At 39.8% G+C, this 17,505-nt stretch overlaps 1 protein-coding gene across 3 annotated transcripts in view; it reads left to right on the top strand.

The window, feature by feature from the left end:
* The window catches only part of LOC145985239 (adhesion molecule nephrin-like), an 807,500-nt gene that overhangs the window by 395,210 nt on the left and 394,785 nt on the right, over positions 1 to 17,505 (top strand). For all 3 annotated transcript variants that reach the window (XR_014441408.1, XM_083119010.1, XM_083119009.1), the window contains exon 2: positions 10,888 to 11,026. Coding sequence is in view for 2 of the 3 variants with exons in the window: in XM_083119010.1 (XP_082975136.1) it covers positions 10,888 to 11,026 (139 nt within the window). In the remaining variant the exon portion in view is untranslated. The remainder of the gene's footprint in view (positions 1 to 10,887; positions 11,027 to 17,505) is intronic.

Below are 17,505 nucleotides of genomic sequence, written 5' to 3'. Positions count from 1 at the left end.
AAAATCCAGAATTAAATCATATTAACCCTAACATTATAAATAATATTTTGAAAAAAATACGACAAATTACTTAATGAAAAATTTGGAACATTCTTCTACCCTAATGACCTAACTATGCCCCCAAGAACAAAATAACAGCCAAACTAATCTTACCTACAATGGAACTCTCCCCTTTAAGGACCAACACGTGTTTTGCCATCTGTCTCTAATGTAGATTTTGATAAGGGTTCTTATGAACTCTAAGGATGCGTATAGCATTAAGCTTGGTTTGCAAATCTTACATCTTCGATTGCCTTTTCTCCGATCTGACAACTTCCCTTCTCTTTCGTAAGATATACGAAGACACATTCCCTTGGCACTTTCTTATACGATCCAGCCTTAAGACACCGGGAGAAAGTCACAATACCTAATTTGCAAGTGGCGATTATTTGGTACGTCTTCGCGGTTTCCAAATCTGAATTTCCACTTCCCAAGTCTCCATAAATTCATTATCTCCCGCGCGGTAATTCATCTCACCTGTTGATCTTTTAAATGGTAATCCAATAGACTTTCCGGCTGCCTGAAGGACGCGGTAACGTAGCATCGTAAAGATGGATGATGTTGAAATCTCGCGGAGAGAAGATTATTGGATGCTGCAGCGAGAGAGATAAGTGAAGGTATTGGTTTCCAAATTACCTGGCAACGTCACATCTTCCGGATAGCAGGATTGGCTCTCATTGCTCTGCAGTGCCTCCTCTTTTTTGCTCATCGGTCTCACAACTGATGATATCCCGATGCCACTGATGTATGGGAGTTAATTAACCATTAATTGATTAGCTAGTCGCCGTGATACACGACCCTCTCATTTATTTATTTCCTCTTGCTTCCAAAAACGACACGCTGTTACCCGAACTCCTAAAAGCACACGAACCGTTTTAGGGATCACTAACCCCGTCTCTCTCTCCCCGTACCCCCTTTTACATAAACCAAACTCTGTCTCTCTCTCTCTCTCTCTCTCTCTCTCTCTCTGGTTTGCTATCGAGACCAACTTCAGTCTCTGGTCCAAAATCGTCCATTCGGTATACTGGGGCCGTGTTTGAGCCAAAGGGTGGTGTTGGGACGGCGATGCGAAATTAATCACCGCTCTCCGCGCTTTGCTACTGGGGAATTGTGGGTATAGTGTGCCCACGGGACCCAGCCTCCTGAGGGATCAGATTGGCACCGGTCAACGTGCAAGAGCTACACAAACCAACACCTCTTGTTTTGCGAAAGGAAGCTGGCCATTCTCGCTCTGATTTATACGCTAGAGTCGCGTATCGTTACGTACGTAAAAACAAATGAAGTCTTTTATTCCAAGACGTGAGTTCAATTTACTCTTGTGATCTCAAAAGTATGACGTCATAGCCTGCAGATTGCACACAGCGAAGAGATGGACGATGAGGGTCCCTTTAAACCACCTAGTGGATCGTTTTTTCATGAGCATACGACATGGGTATCACTTATAGCACGCAAGCCAAACACCTCGGTCCAGCGCCGTATTTAGTCTTCCAACGTCCGGTTAAATAGGTTCGTTGTTAGGCTAAACGTAGTGTATTTACGCTAAGAGATTTGAATCTAACAAGCCTAACTTAACCACGAAAGCATTCCGCGCTTGCGTCAGAAGATGAAATACAGTCCTTGACCGAGAAGGTGTTTGACGTACGTGCGATGAGTCATACTCTATTCGATAGATTCTGTAGAAAGATACAACCTTTCATGCCGGGTAGTGGCTCTACCAAGTGGCTCCTTTGCGAAACTTTCCTTTATTCACTCATGCTTTACAGAAGTGCTACTAGATGACACTAATCTGTGACCACTTGTGAAGACATCCCTTCACTTACAAATATGGCTTCAGATAATGATAACCATCACGAAAATCTGACAAGAAAAGAAAAGCTAATGTAAATTTTGTAATTACTTCTAAATTGCATTCTTTCAATGTTTTGTTGTTGTTGAATACGATCCACGTTATTCGCAAAAAATAGAAGAGAAAGTTCGCTGAAGAGGGAACAAGAAGTGCTCTTTTCAAACGTAGTGTTCCAATAGATAAGACTAGAATCACCAGACTAGGGATAATGCCTATTAACGTTGGGTGCTAATTAAGAATCATTGTCACCAACATTAAGGGAAGTATTGCAACGCTTTGACGAATCGTCTGTATCAGACCAAACCTCAAATGTATCTCGGCTACTGTATACAGTTTTGTCTTCAAATTTACAGTAAAATTAATACAGACTAATGGGGGGAGGGATAAGTTGACCGGTTTAACGAAAGTCCACATTAACTGAAATAACCTCAATGAACAGTAGAGAGTGCATTAAAACTCCGTTTATAGCAACAAAACACGTTTATTATGGTGTATTTAAAGCGCATAGGTCTAAATACACTATACAGTACAGTAAAATGTAAAGCAATACGACAATGCAGTGCTTCTAGCCACATTTAAAACGTTGCATTCTGCTTTTCCCTTGGGGCCTTTCTCCTGTCCGGATTAAGCGAAGTCCGGCTTAACGAGGTTTTACTGTATTTTGTCGGCAATGCTGCTTATAACATACACTATTTTTCAAAGGTTTTATCGTGAAATTACAACCAAAGTGATGTTCTACCTAAAAATATAGCCTAGACTAGGGCTTGAGCTTTTGGGGGCCAGCGAGCACAACTGCAGTGCGAGCTTCCCGCCTGCACACTGAACCTTAAGTTAAGTAAGCAACAGAGTAGGAGTGAAGGAGCCGATTGTGTTAAGAGGTAAATTAATATATTTTGTGCTGAAGCTAGCTTTGAAAGTCCAATAATTTCTAGTATTGTTCCTGTATTCCCAATTATTGATGGTATTAAATACTGCGGGGGAAGAATCTCCTGTTCAGGGGTACAAGAATACACACCGCCTGGTCGCTATGGCGGCTGAATTTTCAAATTTAGTTCAAGAAATATTTTTTTTAAAATAAAGGGATCCAAGTTCACTCAGAAATTTCTGTTAATTTCTTTTTTTTTTTCTGTAACAAATAGTACAGTTTAATTTTCTTCATTTTAGCGTGCTTTCTGTATCAGGTGTATCATTAAATCAAAATAACAAACATGCAATTATAAATTTGTGCACTGTTGGTATCCGAATTTTAAAATCTTCAGCGATATGGTAGGAGTATGTAATGCATAGTTATTAATGCAAAAGAAAAAGGGGCTGGGGCCTGATATTTTTTCTTTTTTAGCTACCTTCGCTCCTTTCTCTTCTGTGATGATTACAATGTCTCACCGCACTGTTACTCGCGAATCAGATTACAAGAGGTTACTCATTGCACGAACGATACCGACGAAGCCTCCTGCCTAGCTCTCTCTTATAACTCTCTTATAACGCTACAGTTGTGCTGCTCGCTCTGCACTCCACAAGTGCATACGATTGATTGATTGAGTTGGTGTTTTAAGTCCACTTTATGCACAGTAAGGCTAATCGGGACTGCACCTACAGTTGAAAGTGGGATCCGAACCACCGTGCCATGTGCCTCCACCGGATATCGAACCCGGGAGCCCTTACGTGCATATGAGAGCGCGCTTTCACAAAATACAGTGGCTTGACCAGACCTCATTCAGACAGTTTTTTAAGCTGCAAAATGTGTCAAATGGTTGTGTATATATATCATTATTGAGGATATTGTAAAAGGTGTATAGTATATTCGAGATTGGTGCATACAAAGTTGTCCATGCTACACATTACACCACAAAATAGACCACCCCAAAACTGGACAATGGGAACGGGTTTATCTGCCGTTGACTCCCTCATGGTCCGACCCAGTATAGCAAATTGATCTTTTTATCCCTTGTACCGAGTCCAGCGGTAAATACCGATTACAATCAACATGAAACTTTATTATCAGGTGAAATGTTACGGCAGTGTGCACAGACACTCTTTCCCCCCATTTTTAAACAGGGAGGGAAAAGTACGTAACACGCATCCATTTAGATTCACCTGTTTGCAGGCAAATTGCGAGCCTGTATCTAATCAGAAACGCTTTTCCCCGATTCAATTCGTACCCGTTCGAGTCATGTGGTTCAATTCACTCGACCAAATCGAATCACGACCTGTCATGTCCAACACTTGTTCTGGGCCCCTGGAATTCCCACCGATCACAAGCGGTGTAATGCCGGAGGGGATATATTTTTTCCCCCTCCAAAGCGATTGTGTTATTTTTCACGCCCCTTCTTCCTATCTTTTAGAATTTTAATATTTGATTTTTTATTTATTGGAATCTCATGAGCCTCGACCGTGAAATGCGAAGCAACAAATTTGCATGGTTTATGAAAGCTTTTTTTGTGTGTGGGATACACATATTGATTTTAGTCTCGCGCTCTTGCCCTGCAGACATGAACTTCATTTTTTTATTTTGTGATGCAACTGAACGAATTGATAAGGTAACTTTTTTTTTAAAAGTTAAGTATTACTATTGCGTTTTTATGTAATGACAATGGTTCTCTTATTTATGTGTGTGTGTGTGTGTGTGTGCGTGTTTGTAATTATGATAAGCTACGAAACGTTCAAAATGCACCAAAACCAGTCATACACCAGAAATGGGCGTTCAAATCAGAATTATTCCAATAAAAATTATCCAATGAGATTCGAATCCTGAATTATATGTCCCATATCAGAATCACTATTCCTACACAAGATATCCGAATCACGAATCCTACCCCCAAGATCCGAATCAGTAATCCTACACTTGATACCCGATTCACCAATCCCATATCCGAATCTGTAATCCTACACCACATATCAGAATTACGAATCCTACACCCCATAGCGGAATTCGAAATCCTACAACTTGAATCCAGACAGTCAATCCTTCAACCCATATCAGAATCTTATTTATCTAAATCCATTAAGAACAGACATATCCACCCATCTCTAACTTCTACGAGGGGAGTTCTTAAAGTTCGTAACTTTTCGTAGAAGGCGAAGACAAGGGGCAATTGGCGGTTTGCACATCTAATATTTCGGGGAGATAGCAAAATCAAAACTTTTACTTTAAAAATGCCAGGAACAAACCGGACGGCATCTGGCTTTTAATATGCACAGCTGGCAACAAGGGTGGCTCTCTACACTCCTCTCCCATAGTTCATCGTAGAATAATGCTCGCAGTGAGTGCTCGTATGCGAGATAGGAAGTGCTGGGAAAACAATAATTAAAGTTGCCATCCATGGCAAAGTACCCATCACGCCACCTGCTCAGTATAACTATCTGAAGACTAGAAACTCAACGTGCAATAGAGGCATAAGTTCAGAAATAAATGGTGACTACACAATTGTGGCACCCAAGCACGAGTCGTCACTGGCTATTCCTCAGCTGAAAGATTCCTGAGAATGCATGATCTGTCAATAACATTTTATTTCTACAACACATTTTACATGAGCTTCGCTTTTTCGTCTCTTCTCTATCTTCTAGAACATGGATGGTTCGGTGACCAAAACATCCGCCCACGAACGTCAGAAACCGAAAGGGATTTCCTAATCGATTTCCTCGTCGATAAACCAGCGTCATCCTCCCGTTCCTTTACCGACTTTTTTTTTTTTTTTTTTTTTTTTTTTACCCTTTTACCCTTTTGTTGTCCGGACAAACGACAATTTCTGTTAAGTGTCCACCGCGTTCGCAACGAATTGATGCACCTCGTCCAATTACAAACGCCTGAAATACATTTTGCTACCGGAAACGATTATCCCATTCCCCAAGTGCCGGTATGTGTGTGTGCTGCTGCAAGATTGGAATTAGATCCGATGTGTGCAGGGAGCGTGCCACCATTCATTGACGGAGGGAACGCTGGGATGGGGAAGAAGAGCGGGGGGAGCGGAAGGTAAATTAAACACCGAACGACGGAACAGGAAACCGGTTTATCCCCTTAATTCTGAACGAGATCTGGAAAGCATTGTTGTCCCCCTCGCGAGTAGGGGATTTCCAAGTCGGAATCTAAACTTTGTAGTGCAACTGAGCTCCTGGTTTTAAAGCGGATGGAAAGAGGTTGTTGGAGATGGATGAGTTGATCAAGGGACTGCCATTGTTTGGACCCGCTGTGCGCACTACACGGGCAATTAGGCGTGGTGGCTATTGTAAGTCGAGCTAATAAACGCTGCCGGTTTCCTTTCGCAGATTAAAGAAACCCAAAAAATAACTTTGATCATTAATAGCGTTCGGATATTTTCATACAATTACATTTTTCCCCTTTTCTGTATACCCAAGTGAAAATTTCAAATGTCGGCGAATTACAATTTTAGGAACGATATAAATGTCATGCAACATATTGTTACATATTTTGAGGTATATTACATATTTTTGTTTACATTACATACGGTTTTTGCGTTATTTCTCTAGTTTACATTGAGGAGTATAGATGGCATAAATTTTCAAAAATATGTGTCAAAAGTAATTAAAAATTCAGTAGCTCCTTTTTCTTATTCAGATGAGCCCACCGTTTACTTGTACTTATTAACTTTACATGAGCTATGAAAAATATCACTTCAAAAGTCAAGGTTTTGGGAGCCATTTTTTCTTCAATACTGTAGGTCAGTAGTCATTATTTAAAGTAATTGCTTTTATTATCAAGAATATAAAAAAAACAAAGAAAGGAAGACTATGCCAATGTTCTTACATATGTGAATACTTACATAGGTACAGAATGGTTATTTCGACACGTAGCCTTGCGGTTTGCGGCATCATTTAAAATAACTCAAAAAGTTTTTTTTTTCCTTTTAATTTATTGCAGTTTTTGTAATCCTCAAAATATCTATCCGATACTCGATCTCGAACCTTAATTGTCTTTATTATATCTGGTTGATCTCGTTCAAACGAACGTATGAGATTGGACTAATATTGGCCATTTTGTTTCCGCATATCACACCACGTACTGCGCTCTATCTCTTGTGCTGTCGTCGTCGTTGCCAATTAATCAGCACCGAAATAAAAGGGGAAAAAACTTTTCTAATTAGCTTTACATGAGGACACAACTGCAAGGCTCTTATGTCGAATAATTTCCTCACAATTGTAATTTGAAATCAGGGAGATTTCATTGTGACACCCTGTATTTTATTCACTTTTCTACATATTTTTGTTAAATATTACGCATGAACGTATATATTAGATAGGGAATTATTTATATTTACCCTTTTCTTAATATGCCACTGTATTGTTCCACACTATATATTTGGCCATTTTGTGTATTTTTATTATGTTAGGATATAAAATGTTACATAAATCTTAATATTGCCAGATTTTTATGTATGTAGCTTCGGCAAAAGGTGCTATATATTCGTTCTAACAATTGCAAAACATCATGTAATCTTAAGTAGTGTATGCCTTCTGTTGTTGATTTGGTTTATTTTATTTCGCTTTTCTGTCACTTTTGTCTAATCGTGACGATGAGGATGAGTGATGACATGATGAAATTGATGAAGAGAATACTCATGCCCACGCCGGAATTCGAACCCGGGTATATGTCTTCTGCTAACAATAATAATTTTGATGGATTTAATGATTATTTTACTGTGCTTGAAATTTTAATACAGTAAAAATTAAAATAATGATGATGAAGAAGATATAATTACCCGACCGTGAGCTGATATGTTTACGATTAAATAAATATAAACTAGCAAAACATTTTAATTAAATACACGCCACACCTCTAGATCCAATATCCTGCGAAGCCCATGGATGCACATAATTTAATGCCATCTATCAGCTGACATTTTTTCTTCGCCTTGACCTTTCATACCACCGCATCATATTCTATGTCTCAGTCATTATTCCCCCCCCCCCAACCTTGATCACTTCCAGCGTTGCTCTTCTTACACCAGATCTTTCCTGCACAGCTTTTATTTCTTACTATGTCTGTCCATTTCTCACTTCTTCGTAGCTTTCAGGTTTCTGTGCCATAAAATGCTGCGCCTGACACAAAACACTCTCCTCACTTCTTCGTAGCTTTCAGGTTTCTGTGCCATACAATGCTGCACCTGACACAAAACACTCTCCTCACTTCTTCGTAGCTTTCAGGTTTCTGTGCCATACAATGCTGCACCTGACACAAAACACTCTCTTCACTTCTTCGTAGCTTTCAGGTTTCTGTGCCATACAATGCTGCACCTGACACAAAACACTCTCCTCACTTCTTCGTAGCTTTCAGGTTTCTGTGCCATACAATGCTGCACCTGACACAAAACACTCTCCTCACTTCTTCGTAGCTTTCAGGTTTCTGTGCCATACAATGCTGCACCTGACACAAAACACTCTCCTCACTTCTTCGTAGCTTTCAGGTTTCTGTGCCATACAATGCTGCACCTGACACAAAACACTCTCCTCACTTCTTCGTAGCTTTCAGGTTTCTGTGCCATACAATGCTGCACCTGACACAAAACACTCTCCTCACTTCTTCGTAGCTTCCAGGTTTCTGTGCCATACAATGCTGCACCTGACACAAAACACTCTCCTCACTTCTTCGTAGCTTTCAGGTTTCTGTGCCATACAATGCTGCACCTGACACAAAACACTCTCCTCACTTCTTCGTAGCTTTCAGGTTTCTGTGCCATACAATGCTGCACCTGACACAAAACACCCTCCTCACTTCTTCGTAGCTTTCAGGTTTCTGTGCCATACAATGCTGCACCTGACACAAAACACTCTCCTCACTTCTTCGTAGCTTCCAGGTTTCTGTGCCATACAATGCTGCACCGGACACAAAACACTCTCCTCACTTCTTCGTAGCTTTCAGGTTTCTGTGCCATACAATGCTGCACCTGACACAAAACACTCTCCTCACTTCTTCGTAGCTTTCAGGTTTCTGTGCCATACAATGCTGCACCTGACACAAAACACTCTCCTCACTTCTTCGTAGCTTTCAGGTTTCTGTGCCATACAATGCTGCACCTGACACAAAACACTCTCTTCACTTCTTCGTAGCTTTCAGGTTTCTGTGCCATACAATGCTGCACCTGACACAAAACACTCTCCTCACTTCTTCGTAGCTTTCAGGTTTCTGTGCCATACAATGCTGCACCTGACACAAAACACTCTCCTCACTTCTTCGTAGCTTTCAGGTTTCTGTGCCATACAATGCTGCACCTGACACAAAACACTCTCCTCACTTCTTCGTAGCTTCCAGGTTTCTGTGCCATACAATGCTGCACCTGACACAAAACACTCTCCTCACTTCTTCGTAGCTTTCAGGTTTCTGTGCCATACAATGCTGCACCTGACACAAAACACTCTCCTCACTTCTTCGTAGCTTCCAGGTTTCTGTGCCATACAATGCTGCACTTGACACAAAACACTCTCCTCACTTCTTCGTAGCTTTCAGGTTTCTGTGCCATACAATGCTGCACCTGACACAAAACACTCTCTTCACTTCTTCGTAGCTTTCAGGTTTCTGTGCCATACAATGCTGCACCTGACACAAAACACTCTCCTCACTTCTTCGTAGCTTTCAGGTTTCTGTGCCATACAATGCTGCACCTGACACAAAACACTCTCCTCACTTCTTCGTAGCTTCCAGGTTTCTGTGCCATACAATGCTGCACCGGACACAAAACACTCTCCTCACTTCTTCGTAGCTTTCAGGTTTCTGTGCCATACAATGCTGCACCTGACACAAAACACTCTCCTCACTTCTTCGTAGCTTTCAGGTTTCTGTGCCATACAATGCTGCACCTGACACAAAACACTCTCCTCACTTCTTCGTAGCTTTCAGGTTTCTGTGCCATACAATGCTGCACCTGACACAAAACACTCTCTTCACTTCTTCGTAGCTTTCAGGTTTCTGTGCCATACAATGCTGCACCTGACACAAAACACTCTCCTCACTTCTTCGTAGCTTCCAGGTTTCTGTGCCATACAATGCTGCACCTGACACAAAACACTCTCCTCACTTCTTCGTAGCTTTCAGGTTTCTGTGCCATACAATGCTGCACCTGACACAAAACACTCTCCTCACTTCTTCGTAGCTTTTATATTTCTGTGCCATACAGTGCTGCACTTCACACAAAGCACTCTCCTCACTGCTTGGTACCGTTCAGGTTTCTGTGCCATACAATGTTGCACTCTACATACAACTCTGTCTCAATGTGATAATGGTAAACATCGAAATTACTGTAACTTCATTTCATGATGCTTGGATGAATACACGCTGAGTGACAAGTTTTCTGTACATTTCTTTAATTCAACTTTTTCGTCTCCGTCGTTGACTCGCTATCTCACCACCAAGGATTTCGGCTTCGCTTACTGGTCTATGTGAGTGACCCTTTATGAATTGCATCGAGTCATCACTCATCCTGATCGTCGCAGTTAGGCTAAAAAAAAGTTTAAAAAATAAGAGAAATGAAAATGTCATCCCGTACATCAGGAATTAAAGCCAACTATAGTGTGCTTGCGTGGTCACAGGTTCGATTCTCCTTTGTTAAAACTCTTTTCTGATTTCCATCGTCGTTGTTTTCTGGATTTCGAGACTGGAGTCCGTTACGTCATCGTTTCAAGTACTTCCCAATTCTGTTCACAATATCTGGTAAACGCAACACCAAAGTTTTGAGGACTCCCACCCGGAACTGTTCATTCCAAAGGCAAGAGTGCTAACCATTTGACTATGTTATAGTCTTCAACCTTCCTATGTAGGCAATATCGTTCCCTTTGTCTCATTTGTTTCTTTCGCACAATATTTCGCAAGGCGTAACTCACTAATCAATTATTTTTCTGTCATATTCTTGAAGATCCCTTTCCATTACAAGTGGCATAATTACGAACATTGATTTATCCGTTACTGTCATTCTGTGACAAGCAATTGTGTTGTATATATTGATTCTTAACGCATGTAGACAAGTAATAATGAACCGAAATCGTTTTCTTTTCAGTAACGGTGGAAGACACGCAGGCTGTGACAGGGGGCGTGGCCAAGTTGCCCTGTGACCTCACTCCTCCCGTCCGAGAGGACAAGGTACACCTTGTTATATGGTATAAGGATGGAGCTGGTGCCGGATCTCCGATATACAGGTAAGGGTACTTTGACATACTAAATAGAATCACTATCTAGTCTTATATTAAGATTCAGACAGTGCGGCGTTCTAGGCGCATGTCCCACTGCTGTGCGATTGGTCAACGAAAGCACTGTTGCCACATTGAACAGGGAATGAACTCATAATGAGACAAGAAATCCATATGTAAAAACTCCGTTGAGAAGCACTAGGAAAAATTAACACATTTTAACTTCTTATTCTTCTTTCGCGTCTAAAAATTATTTTAAAAAGTGTCAGGAATCTGCAACTGGCCCATTAATGTGTATTTACCTTCATGACTAGGCTAAAATAGGTGATTTTTTTTTTACCTAATATCCATTTCTTGTTCACAGATGCCACTGGAAGCGATATAAAGAATAATTAATATTTGCTTTAGAGTAAAGACTTTTACAATATTTTTGATCCTCCCCTTTTTTATATAATATTGCAGGCTGATACAACGAAGTTTTCAACTGTTCAATGTCTTAGAAATACTTATGCATTTACGCTAAAACTTTATGGACATATTACAAGACATTTAAATTAATCATTCATGTACTCGTAACAGAATGCTTCCTGTGTTCTTAACTGAATATACGTTATTACCCATCTGAAAGAAATAGTTGTGTCATTTCGGATGACTAGATGTGAGAGTTAACGCAATCATAAGTAAATAAAACCTCCTACGAAACTAGTATTCGGGTATGTAGGGTGTTCAGTTTGGTACAATCAGGCGCATATGTATCCAAACGTTTCGTGGGACGAGTATTTGGTTCTAAGAGCACGAAACTTGATGTCACTTGGGTTGCACATAACTGTGAACGTGACTGTACGTAGTTTTTACGTCTTTCTAAATCTGTCTCCTTGGAAGTGATATTAGCTACATTTTAGGTACGATATGGTTTCTTTTTAACAATGCAGTTTGGCAACCCTGAGTTTGCATTGTAATGATGCAACTTCCTGCGTAAGAATTACTGGTGGTACTTCTTGTAGTTGTCTTATTTTACGTTGATCTTCTGCAGGTTTAGGCTAATCGCGACAATGGGGATTAAGGATGATTAGATGAAACACTCATGCTCGCACCAGGACTCGATCTCGGAATCTTCAGTGGCGAAATTGTGAATCGACCACAAGACTTACCCACCTAGCCATGTTCTATTCTCTGTTGATCTGCTGCAAGATTTTTTAAAGTCAAGACTACAGTACTTGAACAGAATGCCAGCTTTGATACACACGTTTAAAATGAACATGTCTGACAGCAAATATATACTTTCTGAATTGCATCCAATTCTAATCATATGCATGTTTGCTTTAAGGTTGCCTAGGCGACAAAAGCGTAAATATATGCAACAGACGGAAAGTGTTATTTGTGTTCCGTCCTTTTATTTCAGCTGTCACCTCAACGTCCGCGTCATGGAACGTGAATATTGCAATGCCTTGTTCCTGAAGCATCCCACACGAATAATATACCTTACTTCCCATCCCGTCGTGTCTGATAAATTATTTTCGCTGTGAATCCTTACGACCAGTCGTCAGTGGATACCAACTGTACCTTTCACAATGCAATCCTTCCCCTTTCCTGGTTCTTGTGCGTAGACTTGAATTTCAAGGATGAGCAGAATTTGTCTCGACATATTTCTTTCCTCGAAATTCCTTGTATCCTTTTCCAGGCAACTGAGACCAACTCGGGAAAGACAAATTCCCTTCATGCGTTTTTTTTTTCTTATTTCTTTTTTTTTTTTTGCCCATCCCGTTTCTTAAAGAGCAGGAGGAACCTTACTTCTATTTCCTCTTCATTAGTTCTGGGGAAAGAACTTCCTGCGGTTGGAATACTCAGACTGGAAAAACGAAGGAAGAAAGATATGATGGAAACTCTGTGGTGTATGAGTCTTGCAGATTTCCCTTTCGTTCCATCTCTTGCTTACAGAAAAAAGGAACAGAAGAGAACATAAGGAAATATAGGAACATGTAAGGATCCATGCAAGACTCCTCCATCTCTTGTCGGCTTCTGAAAGCCGTTACGGAGTTGTCATATTTCAGATGTTCGACTGCTAAATCGCGCATTAAAGTCGAAGCACTGACTAAGCCGACTGTGTTGCAGCCGATTTACAGTCAGCATGTGTCGTTACATGCACAAGACAAAGAAGCGAGCCTATGTGCTCTTTCGATTCTCGGCGCGAAAGAAAGACATTGATGCTGTTTGAGTCAACGCCAACAGCTTCATTGAACTGCCTTGTATGATTGGCGCCTCATGTAAGTGTGACTCGCTTCTAAGCTACCAAGGAAACTACTCTTTTTTTTTTTTTTTTTTAAATGTTTGTTTCTAATCAGTAATTTTTCCATTGCACCCTGTGCTCTGAATTGTTTTGTCATGCAACTGAACATGGATGCTTTGACAAGAAACACTATCAGTTACCTTATTTCTGACATTTCTCCAAACTCCGTAGGTATCCCTTTTCTGTTCTTTTTTTCTCGCACTCTTTTTGCGTTTCTCTCTTACTCTTTCTCGTCCATATTTTGTCTTCTATTCGACCTATTCTTATTTCCGTTTCTCTTTCTAATTTATCTTATTTTACTTCATGTTTCTGCCTTTATGAAGAGCCGCGGTGGTCTATTCGGTAGGGCTTCTGACTGCTACGCCGGAGATAATCTAACGTCGGAATATTTCCGGCCTTGTCCCTGCATAAAACGGCTCTGGGACTCACCCAGCCTCAAATCAATGGGTACCTGGAGAGGGGGTAAAGGATGCCGGAGCGTGGTACTGATCACAATCACCTCCAATATGGCCGAGATCGAGAATTTGTGGGGTCCTACCCCCACATCCTCGACATGCGCCTTCATGGCACTGTGCTATATGCACGGGGAACTTTACCTTTTTTACCTCTTTATTTATGAATTAGTGCCTTACCAAAGATGGACATCTGCTTCGTTATGCTAACCACTCCGCCATGAAGACAAGCTTATTTTTTCCCCCTACCTTCTAAATTTTCGTACGATTCAGTATCTAGTCCTCTTTTCTCCTCGTCTCTTTCTCGATCTGGGTTTTTGTTATCGTACCCTCTTCTCGTTCCTGGCATCGACTTGACGAGAAAGACAATGCACCGATTCAAGCCGTTTATCAGGTAGATTTTAGATCTAAAAGAAAATTGGCTTATAAAATCCAGCAGACAGCTGCGTAATGAATATAGCTTATCTAAACATATGATCATTAATCTGCATTTCTGGAGTTTCTCCTCTCCCTGCCTTTGATCCGCCCAGCAACCGAACTTCATCAGTTACCTCCTCCACCCTGATGTGCCCGAGCGTCATCAACAACCCGAGATGACGCCACAAAATCGATCTCGGCAGAGTCTGTTTCGCCATGTGTGCGTGTGTCTACCGAATCGGAAACGAGACCGTGTATGCTCCCTGCAACCAGAGGCCATCAGCGCATCCAGTCAAGTTTCGGAGGAAGTTCAGTAATCACCGTCCACTTCCTGCATACTTGTAGTCTCCGCATCACATGCCACATTGACTCGTCGCCGCCTCGAAACAAAGCTAATTTTCTTGGATTATGATTGATGATGTGCCCATGACATGTCCGTAGCATCTGTTTCTGAGTATGACGCCTGTAAGCTTTAAGAATGGTTTATTATTTTGCTGTGCACTTCATAAAAAAAATCTTGTATTCATGCATTTTTTTCTTCCGCAAGACAGCTATATAACGGGTGAGTCAATTAGGGTTTTCGGAAACTTCCACCTGTACTCGTTCGTGACGTAGATTGTCTGCATTTTATTACTTAGTGGGAAACGTTTTGTGTAGCACTTTGTCGTGTGTCAGATTCTAAATTATAATTAAATTTAACATTGGAAGCGGCCCCGGCGTCCACCCAGCGTCGAATGACATGGGTACCTGGGGGAAACCCTGGGAGGTAAAGGCGGTCAGGGGCGTGATGCTGATCACATCACCCCACTCACGACCGGATCAAGAAAGTGTGAGGCGTTACACTCACACCCCCTATACGCCTTCATGGCGTGGTGCTAAGCACAGGGGAGCACTTTACCTTTTTTTTTGGAAGGAAACATTGTTTCAGAATATGTCTTAAGTGCAGTGGCGTACACAGAGGACGGCTGGTGGGGCTTAATATTTCCTAATATTCCTGTTAATGGTTCCAGCATACAATTCCAAAAAAAATCAAACTCATATCAATTAGGAAAGTATAAAATTAAACAGTTACTGGTAAAACACAAAATGTAGTAGGCATAAATTAAGTTATTGATGTCAATTAATATACTGTATTATTACTTCTGCGGGTTTATACATGGTGTTGCGGAGCTTTCTCTTTCAACTTGTATAAATTGTTAATGTGTTTCATGTAATTCATGCATTGAGACCATATAGCTCTACGCAGCTCTAGTGTTTGTATTTTTTTATTTTACGTCACTTTTCTGCCTTTCTAGGTTAATCGCTATGATATGTATGAATGATTAGATGAAGATGAATTTCCACAAAGAAACACTCAAGTGTATGTCAGGACTGGAACCTGGATTCTTCAGTGGCAAGATGGTTAAGTCGACGTATCAAGGCCTTTGCTCACCGAGCGCCACCACTCAAGATCATCTTGAGGTTCAGACCGCAGCCCTCAGTCAAGACGTCATCATCTGGAGCGAACATCTTAAGGCTGTAAACCCCTTGTTGTAATTTTATCGTAGAAAATTAACGTATATTTATTTCTTTTATGAAGTTAAATTTTGACATTTACCTTCCCAGTGAATATAGTTAGAAGAAAAATAGGAATATTGAATATGCACACAAAAATTTACACAGAAATGTACTTCCTTTTCGGAATCACTGGACTCTCAGATAAAGTTAAATTTTGGCATTTACCCTCCCGACGAATATAGTTAGATAAAATATTAAATATTTATACCAAAATTCTCATTTCGGAAGTCACACTATGGCCACCACAAAAAATCCTACCATAGCACTAAGTAAGGGTTGAAAACCGTTAGAAACGTCCTGGTGGAAAAAAATAAACATTGTATTTCTTTAAAAAATATTTCTGGAAAATTTATCAGTTACAGTAACACTCGTTTCAGCTTTTGTGTGAATCTTTGTATGTAAAAATGAATTGATTAAATTAAAACCCCGCATGTTAGGTTGACCGTAAACTTACCAAGTTACGTAATCATTTAATTTTTCTTCAACTTTACCTATAACCAGATAATGCAGACATTCTGTGTAGCTATACGATCTCAATAGAGAAACCTAATTTCTATAATCTTGCAGCCAAAGCGAAAGAAATTGTTACAAGAGTAATGTTGCATTTCTGTGAATAAAGACTAAACCTAAATAATTTGTCATTGTAATTTCGACCCTATTGATTTTATTGATCGAAAGAAAATAAACAAATTTAATCTTTTATTGTCGTTAGTAAGGTCTGTGACAATAACATGGGTTTCAACATTTTCATTGAAAATAGAAAACCAGATTAATATTTCGACCTTAGCGTTCATTTGGAAAATTAACATTTGGAATATTTCCTTGCCCTGGGTATACACTGTGTTAATAAAATCGTGAAGAATGTTAGTGAATTATGAAATACAATAAACATTTTCACTGATTTAATGCATCAAAATTACGAACATCGAAGCTTTACAAAGACAAAAAATAATAGAATAATAAACAGTTCACATAAAACAGTCTCATAAAATTTACTACATGTATAGTTCATATGAACATAACTCGGTAAAAAAATGCTTTTTGGTAGAAATGTTTGTATTGAAACATAAATAACTTATTCTTGGGTAACTTTACACACAACTGTTTCATCGAAGTTCTTGTTACACATCGTACCCTTTCTTGTATTTGAATGAAAACCATGTAATTAGCCTCCCATTAGCCTGAAGAAACATAAAAGCGAGTTAAAATAAGAATGTAAATGTACACATGCATCCATTTGGCCCATTTGTATAGCTTTATTTCAATAAGCATATTTTGAAACTGAAAATTTGTGTAAATTATATGAATATGATATCGAATGCTTGCATAAAATTTACACTAAAATACAGCTTTGGTAGATGTGACCGTAATATTTTAAACATTGACTAAATTTTGAAACAAATTATTTAGCAACCATAAGCAATAATAACGCATCTTAACGTTAACCAAAGTTTGTAATTCAGGGTAAATTATTTGATATTTCTAAAAAAGAAAATGTTGACAAAAGAAATAAAAGACCAAATCTAAGAGTATGTTAGAGACCTATTCCGGACACATGGTACCTTTACATCATGAACTAAACTGTTTCTATTATTTATTTATGAGTAGGAAACCTTTGTTATTTAGCCTGTATCTTTTCGTAGAGACTGAATGACATAGAACTGTCCTAAACATTTCTCATTTTCAGCAATATCTTGAAGAAATGTGACCGTTACCCTTACAATTTTCATCATAATTACCTCTGCGCAATTAAGCACACAGTACTTATACATCAT

This window comes from Lepisma saccharinum, chromosome 3 (genome assembly GCF_977018435.1).
Source record: "Lepisma saccharinum chromosome 3, izLepSacc3.1, whole genome shotgun sequence".
NCBI lineage: Eukaryota > Metazoa > Arthropoda > Insecta > Zygentoma > Lepismatidae > Lepisma > Lepisma saccharinum.
This window is presented reverse-complemented; position numbering and strand designations above follow the sequence as displayed.